The following is a 14671-nucleotide window of genomic DNA, read 5'->3' on the forward strand; positions in this document are numbered from 1 at the left end:
ACCACTTTGACCACTCGCTCTTCTCTGTTTGTTTTTATTCACTCACTCGTCTAGTTTTCGGTTCCTTCCTTCGTCACTGATAATAAACTGACTTTCGAACCCACGAAGGGTCTTGCTTAATGTACTCCTACCAAATTGCTCCCCCCCCCCCCTCCAAATGGCGAATTCCAGAACATACCAGAAGGCTTCGAATTGTCCACCACCTTCCAGAACATTCCACAACAATTGAGAGTATTATGAAATGTTCCACAATGATCTGGGAAGTTCAGAGATGTTCCAGAACAATGTGGAATCTTACCGAATATTTCAGACTATTCCCAAACATTCCAGAACATCCTGGATCATTGTGGAAAATTCCGGAACATTCTGGAGTGATGTGGAATGCTCTCGAATGTTCTGGAATGTTCTCGAATACTCTCGCATGTTTTGAAAGGATCTAGAATTTCTAGAGGGTAAACTTCACAGCCCTTATATCTTCAAAAACACGCCCTGCGGGTGAAAACGGGACCCTTCTTCATTGAAGATGATAGAGGGCTACCACACCATATAATTCCGTTTATAGTACCGGGACTCGTTTCTGGGTTTCAGCGGCACGCACAGTGTACACTTTTACAATATGTGTACTGATTATGTGGACTGACGGTCACAGGTGGGTCACACAGGTTGTTACAAGCGAGCAGCGCCCCTGACTGGGCAGAGGACGCTGTTTGGATGAAAATTGACCTATTTTTCATTTTAGAGATGGCTGTCACTTCCCCAAACTTGTATCTAAGTTCTCCACAAAGAATAAGGGCTTTGTTGCCAAGAAGAAATCCCCATCAGTTATTGTGCAAACTAACTATTGGAGGGAGTAATTGTCTGCTTGTCGCTTAGCCCTACGTTCCTCCCACGATGCCGCCATGGATGGGAATATTTTAGTCACATCTCTCTGCATTAAAAGGAGGACTTTTCTACCATAGACACCGCTGGGGCATTATGGGCATCAGCAAGAAATAGCTTCATCCGCCATTGAGCCACCAACTCTGAACGGGGGCCCTCCCTATGGGCGCCACCCAGCCTCAGCGTTGGCTACCTCGCCAGCAGTCCGTTGCTTGGAATCCCAGAGCCCCAGTGACGATGCGCATCAACTCCTTCGCATACGTGGCGAGTTTTCAACTCAGGCACCAACAGTGCGATACTTAAGTAAGTCTGCAGGGTTTCAGGGTCGTTGTCACTGAAGTCAAAAAAAATTTTTTTTTGGTTACTAGGCCGCAGAAACATATCCACATTAGATCACTTATTCAACCTATGACAAGTAACTGGGAAGGCGTGGGAATTCAATGTAAATGTCCACATATTATTCGTAGATTTTAAAAAGCTCTATGATAGCATAAAACGACAGACGCTCCTAAATATAATGAAGGAATTTAAAACACCATCAAAATTGAAACTTCCTGGCAGATTAAAATTGTGTGCCCGACCGAGACTCGAACTCGGGACCTTTGCCTTTCGCGGGCAAGTGCTCTACCAACTGAGCTACCGAAGCACGACTCACGCCCGGTACTCACAGCTTTACTTCTGCCAGTACCTCGTCTCCTACCTTCCAAACTTTACAGAAGCTCTCCTGCGAACCTTGCAGAACTAGCACTCCTGAAAGAAAGGATATTGCGGAGACATGGCTTAGCCACAGCCTGGGGGATGTTTCCAGAATGAGATTTTCACTCTGCAGCGGAGTGTGCGCTGATATGAAACTTCCTGGCAAATTAAAACTGTGTGCCCGACCGAGACTCGAACTCGGGACCTTTGCCTTTCGCGGGCAAGTGCTCTACCAACTGAGCTACCGAAGCACGACTCACGGCCGGTACTCACAGCTTTACTTCTGCCAGTACCTCGTCTCCTACCTTCCAAACTTTACAGAAGCTCTCCTGCGAACCTTGCAGAACTAGCACTCCTGGAAGAAAGGATATTGCGGAGACATGGCTTAGCCACAGCCTGGGGGATGTTTCCAGAAACCTACCGGTTTCCATCCCGTTCAGTGGTGCATTGTTTTTTTTTGTTTTTTGTTTTAGAGTGTATTACGGTAATCATAAAAATAACTTAATAATATTTTCACGTTTTTTAATGGAGGAAAATGGAAGTTTGACAAGCTCGTCAATCGACACTACAGTTTCAGCCCTCTTAGCAGGCTGGAACTTAACTGGATAGTAGCTGTTTTGAAACATTATGGCATTTTCTAAACTTGATAACAATGAACAGTTACATTCTGAGCGACAAATCTAACTTGAAGATTTCATAACATGCTGAATTAATGAAACTGACTGCAATCCATTCCAGGAGTCGGGTCCCAGTGTTCACTTGTGCTAGTCACTGTGTGCGATGAAGGCGAAACACGTCTCCATTACATTTATTACTTAAACACAGATCACAAGCAGATTTCACAATAACTGCAAGCTTCAACCATGTGTTTCCAGTGTTGTCGACCTAACTTTGGTAGGCAATAGCAAAAAATAATGTACTGGAAGTCTAACGACCTACCTCAATTTCATATAACTCAGAACTGCCTTTGGAGTCTTAAAAATCTTTATACAAGCGCCCCTCTCCCTACCCATTTGAGAGAGGAGATGCAACAAAAACGAAATATAAATATATACTTCCTACTAAAATTAAGCAGCCTGATGTCTAGCTCATTTTAATCTACACTACTTTCTACTTAAATGAGTTTATATTTTGTCTCATAAATTAACAGAAATGCATATTAATGTGCTATAAACAATATGTAAGCGTATTATTCCTTCCACAGCTCGTTCTGACTTCTTAGTAAAGTAAAATAAAGATTATTTTTACGAAATTTAAAGCGATTGTGAAATGACGCATAAAATATCTTATCTTGAAGGAATTTTTTGGTAGATTTCAAAACTGGTATTACATTTTGCGAGTCTGTAATATTTACGAAGTTCTAGAGAACTTAATATTTTTTGCTGATATTGCGTTACTATCAGCTCAGCTGATGCACTCGGTTTATTGTGATACGTATAAAACGTGACCTTTTGTTCTTAACATCAGTTAAGTGACCGCTAATTTTAAAAATAGTTGTGTAGTTGAATTTCAGTATTGCATCATGACTCTTTCGTTGATACGTGAAACAATACTTGGAACTAGCCAAATGAATGGGTGCCAAATAAAACTTATAGTCTTATTATGATCTTCAGTTGTTATAGATCGTCAGTTCATGGTAGCGAAATATCGCGTGACGAAGGTTTAGCTGGTTACAATATTCGAAATACAGACTCCTCACATAAATTCGGAAGCATTGTATGGTATCTTGAAATCAGGAAGCAGTTAGGAATGATGTGCTGTTGTTATCAACAAGTATTATGCATAAAAACAGCAATTACGTAATATCAATTAAGGTTAGGATCAAAGAGTCTGTTTGCTAGTTGTCGCGGTCAAGTTTGCTTTAATAATCGATGTTGTTGTTGTGGTCTTCAGTCTAGAGACTGGTTTGATGCAGCTCTCCATGCTACTCTATCTCCCAGTACCTACTGCAACTTACATACTTCTGAATCTGTTCAGTGTATTCATCTCTTGGTCTCCCTCTACAATATTTACCCTCCACGCTGCCCTTTAATACTAAATTGGTTATCTCTTGATGCCTCAGAACGTGTCCTACCAAGCGATCCCTTCTTCTAGTCAAGTTGTGCCACAAACTCCTTTTAACCCCAGTTCTACTCAATACCTCCTCATTAGTTACCTATCTAATCTTCAGCACCACATTCCGACAGCTTCTATTCTCTTCTTAACTAAACTATTTATCGTCCACGTTTCACTTCCATACATGGCTACACTCCATACAAATACTTTCAGAAATGACTTCCTGACACTTAAAGCTATACTCAATGTTAACAAATTTCTCTTCTTCAGTAACGCTTTCCTTGCCATTGCCAGTCTACATTTTATATCCTCTCTACTTCGACCATTATCAGCTATTTTGCTCCCCAAACAGCAAAACTCATTTTCTACTTTAAGCGTCTCATTTCCTAATCTAATTCCTGCAGCATCACCCGATTTAATTCGACTACATTCCATTATCCTCGTTTTGCTTTTGTTGATGTTCATCTTGTATATCCTCCTTTCAAGACACTGCCCATTCCGTTCAGCTGCTCTTCAAGGTCCTATGCTGTTTCTGACAAAATTACAATGTCATCGGCGAACCTCAAAGTTTTTATTTCTTCTCCATGGATTTTAATTCCTACTCCGAATTTTTCTTTTGTTTCCTTTACTGCTTGCTCAATATACAGATTGAATAACATCGGGGATAGGCTACAACCCTGTCTTACTCGCTTCCCAACCATTGCTTCCCTTTCATGCCCCTCGACTCTTATAACTGCCATCTGCTTCTGTACAAATTGTAAATAGCCTTTCGCTCCCTTTATTTTACCACTGCCACCTTCGGAATATGAAAGAGAGTATTCCAGTCGACATATCATAAAGCGCTGTTAGAAAAATGAAGATAATGAAGATGGAGCAGGCTATGATTTAGTATCAAACGTCACCCACTTTTATCCTACATTTTACTTTAGTACCTAATATTTCAACATCGCAGTTTTTACAGCACCACGAAGGGTAGACACATAGGTGATGATGCTGAGAAAGCAGAGTATATCATCGTAAGAAACACCTATATTACAGCCTCACGGGCGTTGAGTGCAGAAGTTTGCTCTAGGATTCATATACTATTTTTGTTTACACCGTCGTCCAATAAGGAATTCCATAATGACTAAAAACTTGCAAAAAAAGTGAATAACAAAAGCAGTATTCGGTTATTGTCGTAGCACCTAGAACTGGAATAAAACTTTCAGCGTTATCGAAATCAGTGTTGGAGAATGTTAAAAGTTTCGACTAATCTGCCGCTATTCTGGGATGCGCCATTTAAGAGAAGAAATCGTTTTTGGAGTGGGGATAACCGAAAGTTGTATTTTCGTTACCTTACACTAGAGCTTTCTGTAGGTATTATACATGCTTCAAAATAAAAAGATTTTGCGTTGTAAAGTTTCCTATAATAAACAATAGTGTCGTCGAGTGCGGCGTAGCGTGACGGAGTGGAACTCACTTGGTATCCTGTTGATAGCGCGCAGAGGTCGCAGCACGCGGATGGTCCGGATGGCGGACAGGTTCATGTTCTCCACGTTCAGGCAGTACTCCAGTGCCCTGGAACAAGCAAGACAAGCAAAGTGCCGTAAGTACCTGTCTCTGCGTTTTTGGCAGGAAGGAAGATTACGAATGACCTAGAACAAACTGACCTGTCTGATTCGACTAGCAGCCCAGTGAACAAAGGAAAATTAGAGGAAAAGAAATCGTATAGTCGCAGATTTTTGTACAGTTATAGGGAGTGTCGTAAACAACATACTAAAAATCCCCACCGGCGGGGAGAAAGCGTTAGGGTGGCGGAGTTTAAAGGTTACTTTCATTACGTTTCACTTGAGTAAATGGAAATCCGCTGCTTCAAGTGAAAATGTTTCCGAGTACAAAATTGAAATAATTAAATTACCTGCAGAAAAGTTCCTATTGATATTTTCTCTAGGGCTAGTACTTTCTGCGTTATAGGGGATAGAAAACTCGCGGATTGTTAAAAATAATGTCTTAATAAGATAAAAGACACGTAACGTGTATCCACAGGACATGTGGCCTGTAATTAAAGAAGTGTCATGATGATCTCTCCATTGGCAAAAGATTCCGGAATAGTCCCCCATTCGGATCTCCTTGAGGGGACTGCCAAGGGGGAGGTTACCATGAGAAAAAGATTTAATATTCAACGAAAGGATAACGTTCTACGAGTCGGGGCGTGTAATATCAGAAGCTTGAACGTGGTAGGGAAACTAGAAAATCTGAAAAGGGAAATGCAAAGTCTCAATCTAGATATAGTACGGGTCAGTGAAGTGAAGTGGAAGGAAGACAAGGATTTATGGTCAGATGTGTATCGGGTAATATCAACAGCAGCAGAAAATGGTATAACAGGTGTATGATTCGTTATGAATAGGAAGGTAGGGCAGAGGGTGTGTTACTGTGAACAGTTCGGTGTAAAATAACCAATGACGGACGGAGCAAGGAGGACATCAAAAGCAGACTCGCTATGGCAAAAAAGGCATTTCTGGCCAAGAGAAGTCTACTAATATCAAATACCGGCCTGAGGAAGAAATTTCTGAGGATGTACGTCTGGAGTACAGCATTGTATGGTCGTGAAACATGGACTGTGGGAAAACTGGAACAGAAGAGAATCGAAGCATTTGAGATGTGGTGCTATAGACGAATGTTGAAAATTAGGTGGACTGATAAGATAAGGAATGAGGAGGTTCTACGCAGAATCGTAGAGGAAAGGAATATGTGGAAAACACTGATAAGGAGAATGGACAGGATGATAGGACATCTGCTGAGACATGAGGGAATGACTTCCATGGTACTACAGGGAGCTGTAGAGGGCAAAAAATGTAGAGGAAGACAGAGATCGGAATACGTCAAGCAAATAATTGAGGACGTAGGTTGCAAGTGCTACTCTGAGATGAAGAGGTTAGCACAGGAAAGGAATTCGTGGCGGGCCGCATCAAACCAGTCAGTAGACTGATGACCAAAAAAAAAAAAAAAAAAAGGGTAAAATTAATGCTGATTGCTAAACGAATTTGGTTAAGAACAAATATTAAATTTGTGATTTGTGCACCACTTCTCAGGGCAGTAGAGCCGTAATGATAAATTGGGTTTCGGGGCTGTAGCAGGGTGCAGTGGCCGGGGGTGGAGGGTAGAAGCGCGAGGGAAGACGGGTCGCCGGAATGTTGTCATGCAGCTCCCTCCATCATAGGCCTGCGAAAGGTGATTCCCCAACCTATCTACCGCACCACATCACAAAGGACAACTACAGGATGTTTCAAAAAGCTATATCGACCTTCCGCTTCGGGCCTTATGAATCACCGGCGATACAGCGTCCAGACATACCAAGGGGATGTTTATTTTCCTCAAAGTGCGTTAACACTACGTTGAATATAGATATGAGTTACTAACGCAAGAAACGCATATGGACAGAATCTACATATATCTCTGCACACTGTTCTAAACTGCTAGTGCCGCCTGTACGGCAGCTGTAGCGTTCTTCGGGGAGAGGCTACCTTACCTAACACTGAGCGCTGCTCAATTTTCAGGTTACAGACAGTCTGAACCTCCCCAGCATTTCCTGTGCAGTTCTCTTAAGTCAGACGACAAAATATTTCACTGAGCTTGTGTTTTTACGGTGGAGTTAATTATAGTTTATTAAATGAGTACTTATTTTCAGTTGCTAAGTGAGATATTATGTAAAATAAATAAACAGCTGGAGCTGTCAGCTGTTTACCATACTGCAGAGCCTGTCTCATGTGTAACCTGCTATCAGTATGCTTTCGAGACGGCGATTTCATAAGGGTATCATATGCGTTACCCCAGACTCAGCTCTCCCGATATCTGAAGATGCTTAAATGTTCATCTAGGAGTTATGGAGATATTTCAACGTAAGTCAAGCAATGCATTACAGCAGATTACTGTTCTAGACCCGAAAACGAAAATCCTATTCCAGGAGATAAACAAAGTAAGAGCCTACGCAATATCAGACCATCTGTGTGGCATGATTGAAGAGCTTTTAGCAAAGAGAACACAGCATATTGTTCTCAATGGAGAGACGTCTACAGACGTTAAAGTAACCTCTGGCGTGCCACAGGGGAGTGTTATGGGACCATTGCTTTTCACAATAAATGTAAATGACCTAGTAGATAATGTCGGCTTTTCGCGGATGATGCTGTAGTATACAGAGAAGATCTGCGGCGGATAGGCACTTGGTGCAGGGAGTGACAACTGACCCTTAACATAGACAAATGTAATGTATTGCGAATACATAGAAAGAAGGATCCTTTATTGTATGATTATATGCTAGCAGAACAAACACTGGTAGCAGTTACTTCTGTGAAATATGTGGGAGTATGTGGAATGGTCATATAAAATTAATTGTTGGTAAGGCGGGTGCCAGGTTGAAATTCAAATGCTTCAAATGGCTCTGAGCACTATGGGACTTAACATGGCTCTGAGCACTATGAGACTCAACATCTTTTAGGTCATAAGTCCCCTAGAACTTAGAACTACTTAAACCTAACTAACCTAAGGACATCACACACACCCATTCCCGAGGCAGGATTCGAACCTGCGACCGTAGCAGTCCCGCGGTTCCGGACTGCAGCGCCAGAACCGCTAGACCACCGCGGCCGGCAGGGACTTAACATCTGAGGTTATCAGTCCCCTAGAACTTAGAACTACTTAAACCTAACTAACCTAAGGACGTCACACACATCCATGCCCGAGTCAGGATTCGAACCTGCGACCGTAGCGGTCGCGCGGTTCCAGACTGAAGCTCCTACAACTGCTCGGCCACTCCGGCCGGCTGCCAGGTTGAGATTCATTAGGAGAGTCCTTAGAAAATGTAGTCCATCAACAAAGTAGGTGGCTTACAAAATACTCGTTCGACCTATACTTGAGTATTGCTCATCAGTGTGGGATCCGTACCAGGTCGGGTTGACAGAGGAGATAGAGAAGATCCAAAGAAGAGCGGCGCGTTTCGTCACAGGGTTATTTGGTAAGCATGATAGCGTTACGGAGATGTTTAGCAAACTCAAGTGGCAGACTCTGCAAGAGAGGCGCTCTGCATAGTGGTATAGCTTGCTGTCCAGGTTTCGAGAGGGTGCGTTTCTGGATGAGGTATCGAATATATTGCTTCTCCCTACTTACACCTCCCGAGGAGATCACGAATGTAAAATTAGAGAGATTCGAGCGCACACGGAGGCTTTCCGGCAGTCGTTCTTCCCGCGAACCATACGCGACTGGAATAGGAAAGGGAGGTAATGACAGTGGCACGTAAAGTGCCCTCCACCACACACCTTTGGGTGGCTTGCGGAGTATAAATGTAGATGTAGATGTAGAGAGATATTGGCACCCTCCTTGGAAGATATACTGTGGATGTGTGAAAAGTGGCTTCACTAAAGTTAAGTTTTATATCAAGAACGGCAAAGGGTAGGTTCTGCCGCCTTAACTGGAAAGATTTTCCCTGCGCTACGCGGCCGCAGGCATAACTTGTTCGCGAAGTATGAGAGCTGTATGTGAGTGTGTCTGTTAAGTTTATATGACTGTAGTGTGTGTGTGTGTAGTATTCGACATGATGAGAGAAGGGAGACGATGGAATACCTTGCTGGCAAATAGCTTTCTCTTCTCAAAGAGCACAGAGAGTCCCGTCAAGCATAACACCTCATACTTCGTGAGACTCTGCGGAGAGATTTGGAATTGAATCTAGGACACTGGCGCGAAGACTGGCGATCGTGGACTTTACGCCACCACCCCTCCCACTCTTTCTACTGTAAAGGAAAATTTGTTAACAGCACCTGGACAGTCACCCATTCAAGAATTGGCCACACACGACAGTGCTTATCGGTGGTGATCTAACGGGAACCTGTGTATCTACCTTTTTTATTTTTGTTCATCATTGTTCTCATCATTTGGTCTGAGCGGACATTACATGACACTACTTTAAATTCATCGTTGAATATTTCACTCAGCTTTTTTATTACAGATGGCGGCCAGCCCTCTGACCGAATACGCTTAGCTACCGTGCCAGTAATCTCAGTACAGCCTTAGACAGTGTTTCCAATCAGCGCAGCGCACTGTACAAATGACAGCAGTTCCTGAATGGAAAAGCTTTATACAGTCTATAGTAACATAATTTATAGTAAGAAAAGTGTAGTAACTTCCTGGTCATTCATTAACCAGTTGAAAAGTGTTTCTGTCAGATCCCAAAAAAATGCGATTGTGTACCTGTTTATTTAAAAGACTCGGACCGGAAGAGAGCTACCAGCTGCCTCATTCTACTTTCTTCTGCATCTTCCAAAATTTTCCCAAAAATTTTGGCATGCGAACATACTCGCACCTTTTTAACACTTAACTCACTCAAACTTCCTTGTATCACACCCACAGCCCCCTTCGTTCTGTCTTGCTATTCAATCTCCTCTCGCTGTCACTGTCTTAGTTTTGCTCTCTCTTACTGTTAGTATCTCATTACTTCCTTCCTACTGCTGCTGCCTCTTCTCACTGTTCTTCTTCCCCGTTTTCATTGTCGTATACTCTGTGTCTCTTTATCAGTGGCTCTCACCCACTTCCACTTTATCTTTGCCTTTCCTCCTCTCCCCCTCCTTTCCAAACCCCTAATCCCCAGGGAATGTCTCCTTGACTCTTTTCTTAACACTTTTCTGTCATTGTCAATAATGTTCCACTGTCACTGTGTCCCTCTCTTTCTCTCGCGCTGCCATTGTCTCCTTCGCTGTTTCTATAAACCGACAAGTGTCTACTACCTTCCAGTATTTATTACTTTTCCGTCTATTTGCCACCGCCACTGTCTCCTCTCTCAGCATAAAAAAGTGAGAATATATTCTCATGCCACAATTTTTCGGAAAAATTTTAAAGGTGCTGAGGAAGGTGGGATGAGGCAGCCTGGTACCCCATTTTTCAGTCAGAGTCTTTTAAACAAACAGGGACATATTCGGATTTTTTTCTGCTGGATCCCCTCTTTTCTCTGCTGCAGCAGGAATGCAACTCATATGAAAATAAATGTGTTGGTGAGTAAAATTTAGATAGTTTGTAACGCAGGAATGTCGTACTGATTTTTGTAAGTTATCGATATGCCCTTCAGGGGGAGAGCAAGCTATGTTACTGTTAAACAACCCTTGGCCTTGTTGTGGCACAGTTTTTGCCTCTGCGCAGTCTGATACGTTTTTAGTTGAACAGTTGTAGGTAACAGACCGCGCAGCTAGTTTGTCGGGATGAATAATGTCAGCTGATTTATAATTTTCACTTGCTCATAGCTGAGACAAAGACCACCCCACATCCCTGAATCATACATTTATAAGTCAACTGCCTAAAATGTTCGGTTTGTACAGAAATTTTCTGTTTAAATTTACGCTTTTTAAATCACTGTTCCCTTCGGTAAGCTTAGTATCGTTCAGACCAGTGTTATGTGTGAAGATCACGCAAAGTTTTACTCTGTCTCTTTGAATACGTACTTCATTCTAAAGTCGTTGTCTTGAAATGTTACACTCCTGGAAATGGAAAAAAGAACACATTGACACCGGTGTGTCAGACCCACCATACTTGCTCCGGACACTGCGAGAGGGCTGTACAAGCAATGATCACACGCACGGCACAGCGGACACACCAGGAACCGCGGTGTTGGCCGTCGAATGGCGCTAGCTGCGCAGCATTTGTGCACCGCCGCCGTCAGTGTCAGCCAGTTTGCCGTGGCATACGGAGCTCCATCGCAGTCTTTAACACTGGTAGCATGCCGCGACAGCGTGGACGTGAACCGTATGTGCAGTTGACGGACTTTGAGCGAGGGCGTATAGTGGGCATGCGGGAGGCCGGGTGGACGTACCGCAGAATTGCTCAACACGTGGGGCGTGAGGTCTCCACAGTACATCGATGTTGTCGCCAGTGGTCGGCGGAATGTGCACGTGCCCGTCGACCTGGGACCGGACCGCAGCGACGCACGGATGCACGCCAAGACCGTAGGATCCTACGCAGTGCCGTAGGGGACCGCACCGCCACTTCCCAGCAAATTAGGAACACTGTTGCTCCTGGGGTATCGGCGAGGACCATTCGCAACCGTCTCCATGAAGCTGGGCTACGGTCCCGCACACCGTTAGGCCGTCTTCCGCTCACGCCCCAACATCGTGCAGCCCGCCTCCAGTGGTGTCGCGACAGGCGTGAATGGAGGGACGAATGGAGACGTGTAGTCTTCAGCGATGAGAGTCGCTTCTGCCTTGGTGCCAATGATGGTCGTATGCGTGTTTGGCGCCGTGCAGGTGAGCGCCACAATCAGGACTGCATACGACCGAGGCACACAGAGCCAACACCCGGCATCATGGTGTGGGGAGCGATCTCCTACACTGGCCGTACACCACTGGTGATCGTCGAGGGGACACTGAATAGTGCACGGTACATCCAAACCGTCATCGAACCCATCGTTCTACCATTCCTAGACCGGCAAGGGAACTTGCTGTTCCAACAGGACAATGCACGTCCGCATGTATCCCGTGCCACCCAACGTGCTCTAGAAGGTGTACGTCAACTACCCTGGCCAGCAAGATCTCCGGATCTGTCCCCCATTTAGCATGTTTGGGACTGGATGAAGCGTCGTCTCACGCGGTCTGCACGTCCAGCACGAACGCTGGTCCAACTGAGGCGCCAGGTGGAAATGGCATGGCAAGCCGTTCCACAGGACTACATCCAGCATCTCTACGATCGTCTCCATGGGAAATAGCAGCCTGCATTGCTGCGAAAGGTGGATATACACTGTACTAGTGCCGACATTGTGCATGCTCTGTTGCCTGTGTCTATGTGCCTGTGGTTCTGTCAGTGTGATCATGTGATGTATCTGGCCCCAGGAATGTGTCAATAAAGTTTCTCCTTCCTGGGACAATGAATTCACGGTGTTCTTATTTCAATTTCCAGGAGTGTATTTCATACCAAAAGTTACTCTCTCCATCCCACGCTTAAAAGAATGTTTATCATCACGCATTACCACTAATCCTCCTTGGTACACAAAACGGGTTAGAACACTGTTGCAGAAACAACGAAACAAACATGGCGATCTTTTGCAGAAGCTCGAAATTTAGTGCGGACTTCAATGCTAGATGCCTATAACAGTTTCCACAACGAAACTTTGTCTCGAAACCTGGCAGAAAATCCAAAGAGATTCTGGTCATATGCCTCCTCTGCGCGATAGCAGTGGAGATACTATGGAAGACAGTGCTGCCAAAGCAGAGTTACTCAACACAGCCTTCAGAAATGCCTTCACAAAAGAAGACGAAGTAAATATTCCAGAATTCGAATTGAGAACAGCTGCCAACATGAGTAACGTAGAAGTAAATATCCTCGGAGTAGTGAAGCAACTTAAATCACTCAATAAAAGCAAATCTTCTGGTCCAGACTGTATACCAATTGGGTTCCTTTCTGAGTATGCTGATGCATTAGCTCCATACTTAACACTCATATACAACCGTTCGCTCGACGATAGATCCGTACCTAAAGACTGGAAAGTTGCACAGGTCACACCAATATTCAAGAAAGGAGTAATCCATTAAATTACGGGCCCATATCATTAACGTCGATATGCAGTAGGGTTTTAGAAGATATATTGTGCTGGAACATTATGAATTACCTCGAAGAAAACGGTCTATTGACACACATTCAACAGGGGTTTAGAACATGGGTTTATTCACATGAAGTGGTGAGTGCTATTCACAAGGGATTTCAGATCGATTCCGTATTTCTGGATTTCCAGAAGGCTTTTGACACTGTACCACACAAGCGGCTCGTAGTGAAATTCCCTGCTTATGGAATATCGTCTCAGTTATGTGACTGGATTTGTGATTTCCTGTCAGAGAGGTCACAGTTCGTAGTAACTGACGGAAAGTCATCGAGTAAAACAGATGTGATTTCTGGCGTTCCCCAAGGTAGTGTTATAGGCCCTTTACTGTACCTTATCTATATTAACGATTTTGGAGACAAACTGAGCAGCCACCTTCGGTTGTTTCCAGATGACGCTGTCGTTTATCGATTAATAAAGTCATCAGAAGATCAAAACAAACTGCAAAACGATTTAGAAAAGATATCTGAATGGTGCGAAACGTGGCTGTTGACCCTAAATAACGAAAAGTGTGAAGTCATCCACATGATTGCTAAAAGGAAGTCGTTAAACTTCGGTTACACGATAAATCAGTCTAATCTAAAAGCCATAAATTAAACTAAATACTTAGGTATTACAATTACGAACAACTTAAATTGGAAGGAACACGTAGTAAATGTTGTGTGGAAGGGTGACCAAAGACTGCGTTTTATTGGCAGGACACTTAGAAAATGCAACAGATCTACGAAGGGGATTGCCTACGCTACGCTTGTCCGTCCTCTTTTTAGAATACTGCTGCGCGGTGTGGGATCCTTACCAGATAGGACTGACGGAGTACATCGAAAAAGTCCAAAGGAAGGCAGCACGTTTTGTATTATTGCGAAATATGGGAGAGAGTGTCACAGAAATGATACAGGATTTGGGTTGGACATCATTAAAAGAAAGGCGTTGTTCGTTGCGACGAAATCTTCTGACCAAATTCCAATGACCAACTTTGTCCTCTGAATGCAAAAATATTTTGTTGACACCGACCTACATAGGGAGGAACGATCACCTAGATAAAATAAGGAAAATCAGAGCTCGTACGGAAAGATATATGTGTTCATTCTTTCCGCGGGCTATACGAGATTGGAATAATAGAGAATTGTGAAGGTGGTTCGATTTTTTTTTATTCGTCTCAGAAGCACCATGGATACAGGAATATAAAAAAATGAATAGCACACAGAAAAAAAATTAATTACAGGCATATGAAAAAATATATATATAAATATATATACAAATATGTGTGCACAGAAACAAAATGTTATAGGCATTTGGCCCATAAGCGGGCTACGTCGACAGCATTTGGGGTTGCCAACATCAGATCCTCTAAAGTGCAGTGTGAAGGACATTCAGGGCAGTTATACATGTGCTGGGTCGTCTGCACCTCTCCACAGTCGCAGAGATTAGATGTTGTAG

At 43.6% G+C, this 14671-nt stretch overlaps 1 protein-coding gene across 1 annotated transcript in view; it reads right to left on the reverse strand.

Moving 5' to 3' along the window:
• LOC126159449 (voltage-dependent T-type calcium channel subunit alpha-1G-like) overlaps positions 1-14671 on the reverse strand; it is a 184552-nt gene that overhangs the window by 117481 nt on the left and 52400 nt on the right. Inside the window, exon 3 of the mRNA XM_049916551.1 lies at positions 5090-5187. Within this exon, the coding sequence (XP_049772508.1) occupies positions 5090-5187 (98 nt within the window). The remainder of the gene's footprint in view (positions 1-5089; positions 5188-14671) is intronic.

Source organism: Schistocerca cancellata, chromosome 2, assembly GCF_023864275.1.
Source record: "Schistocerca cancellata isolate TAMUIC-IGC-003103 chromosome 2, iqSchCanc2.1, whole genome shotgun sequence".
NCBI classification, from domain to species: Eukaryota; Metazoa; Arthropoda; class Insecta; order Orthoptera; family Acrididae; genus Schistocerca; species Schistocerca cancellata.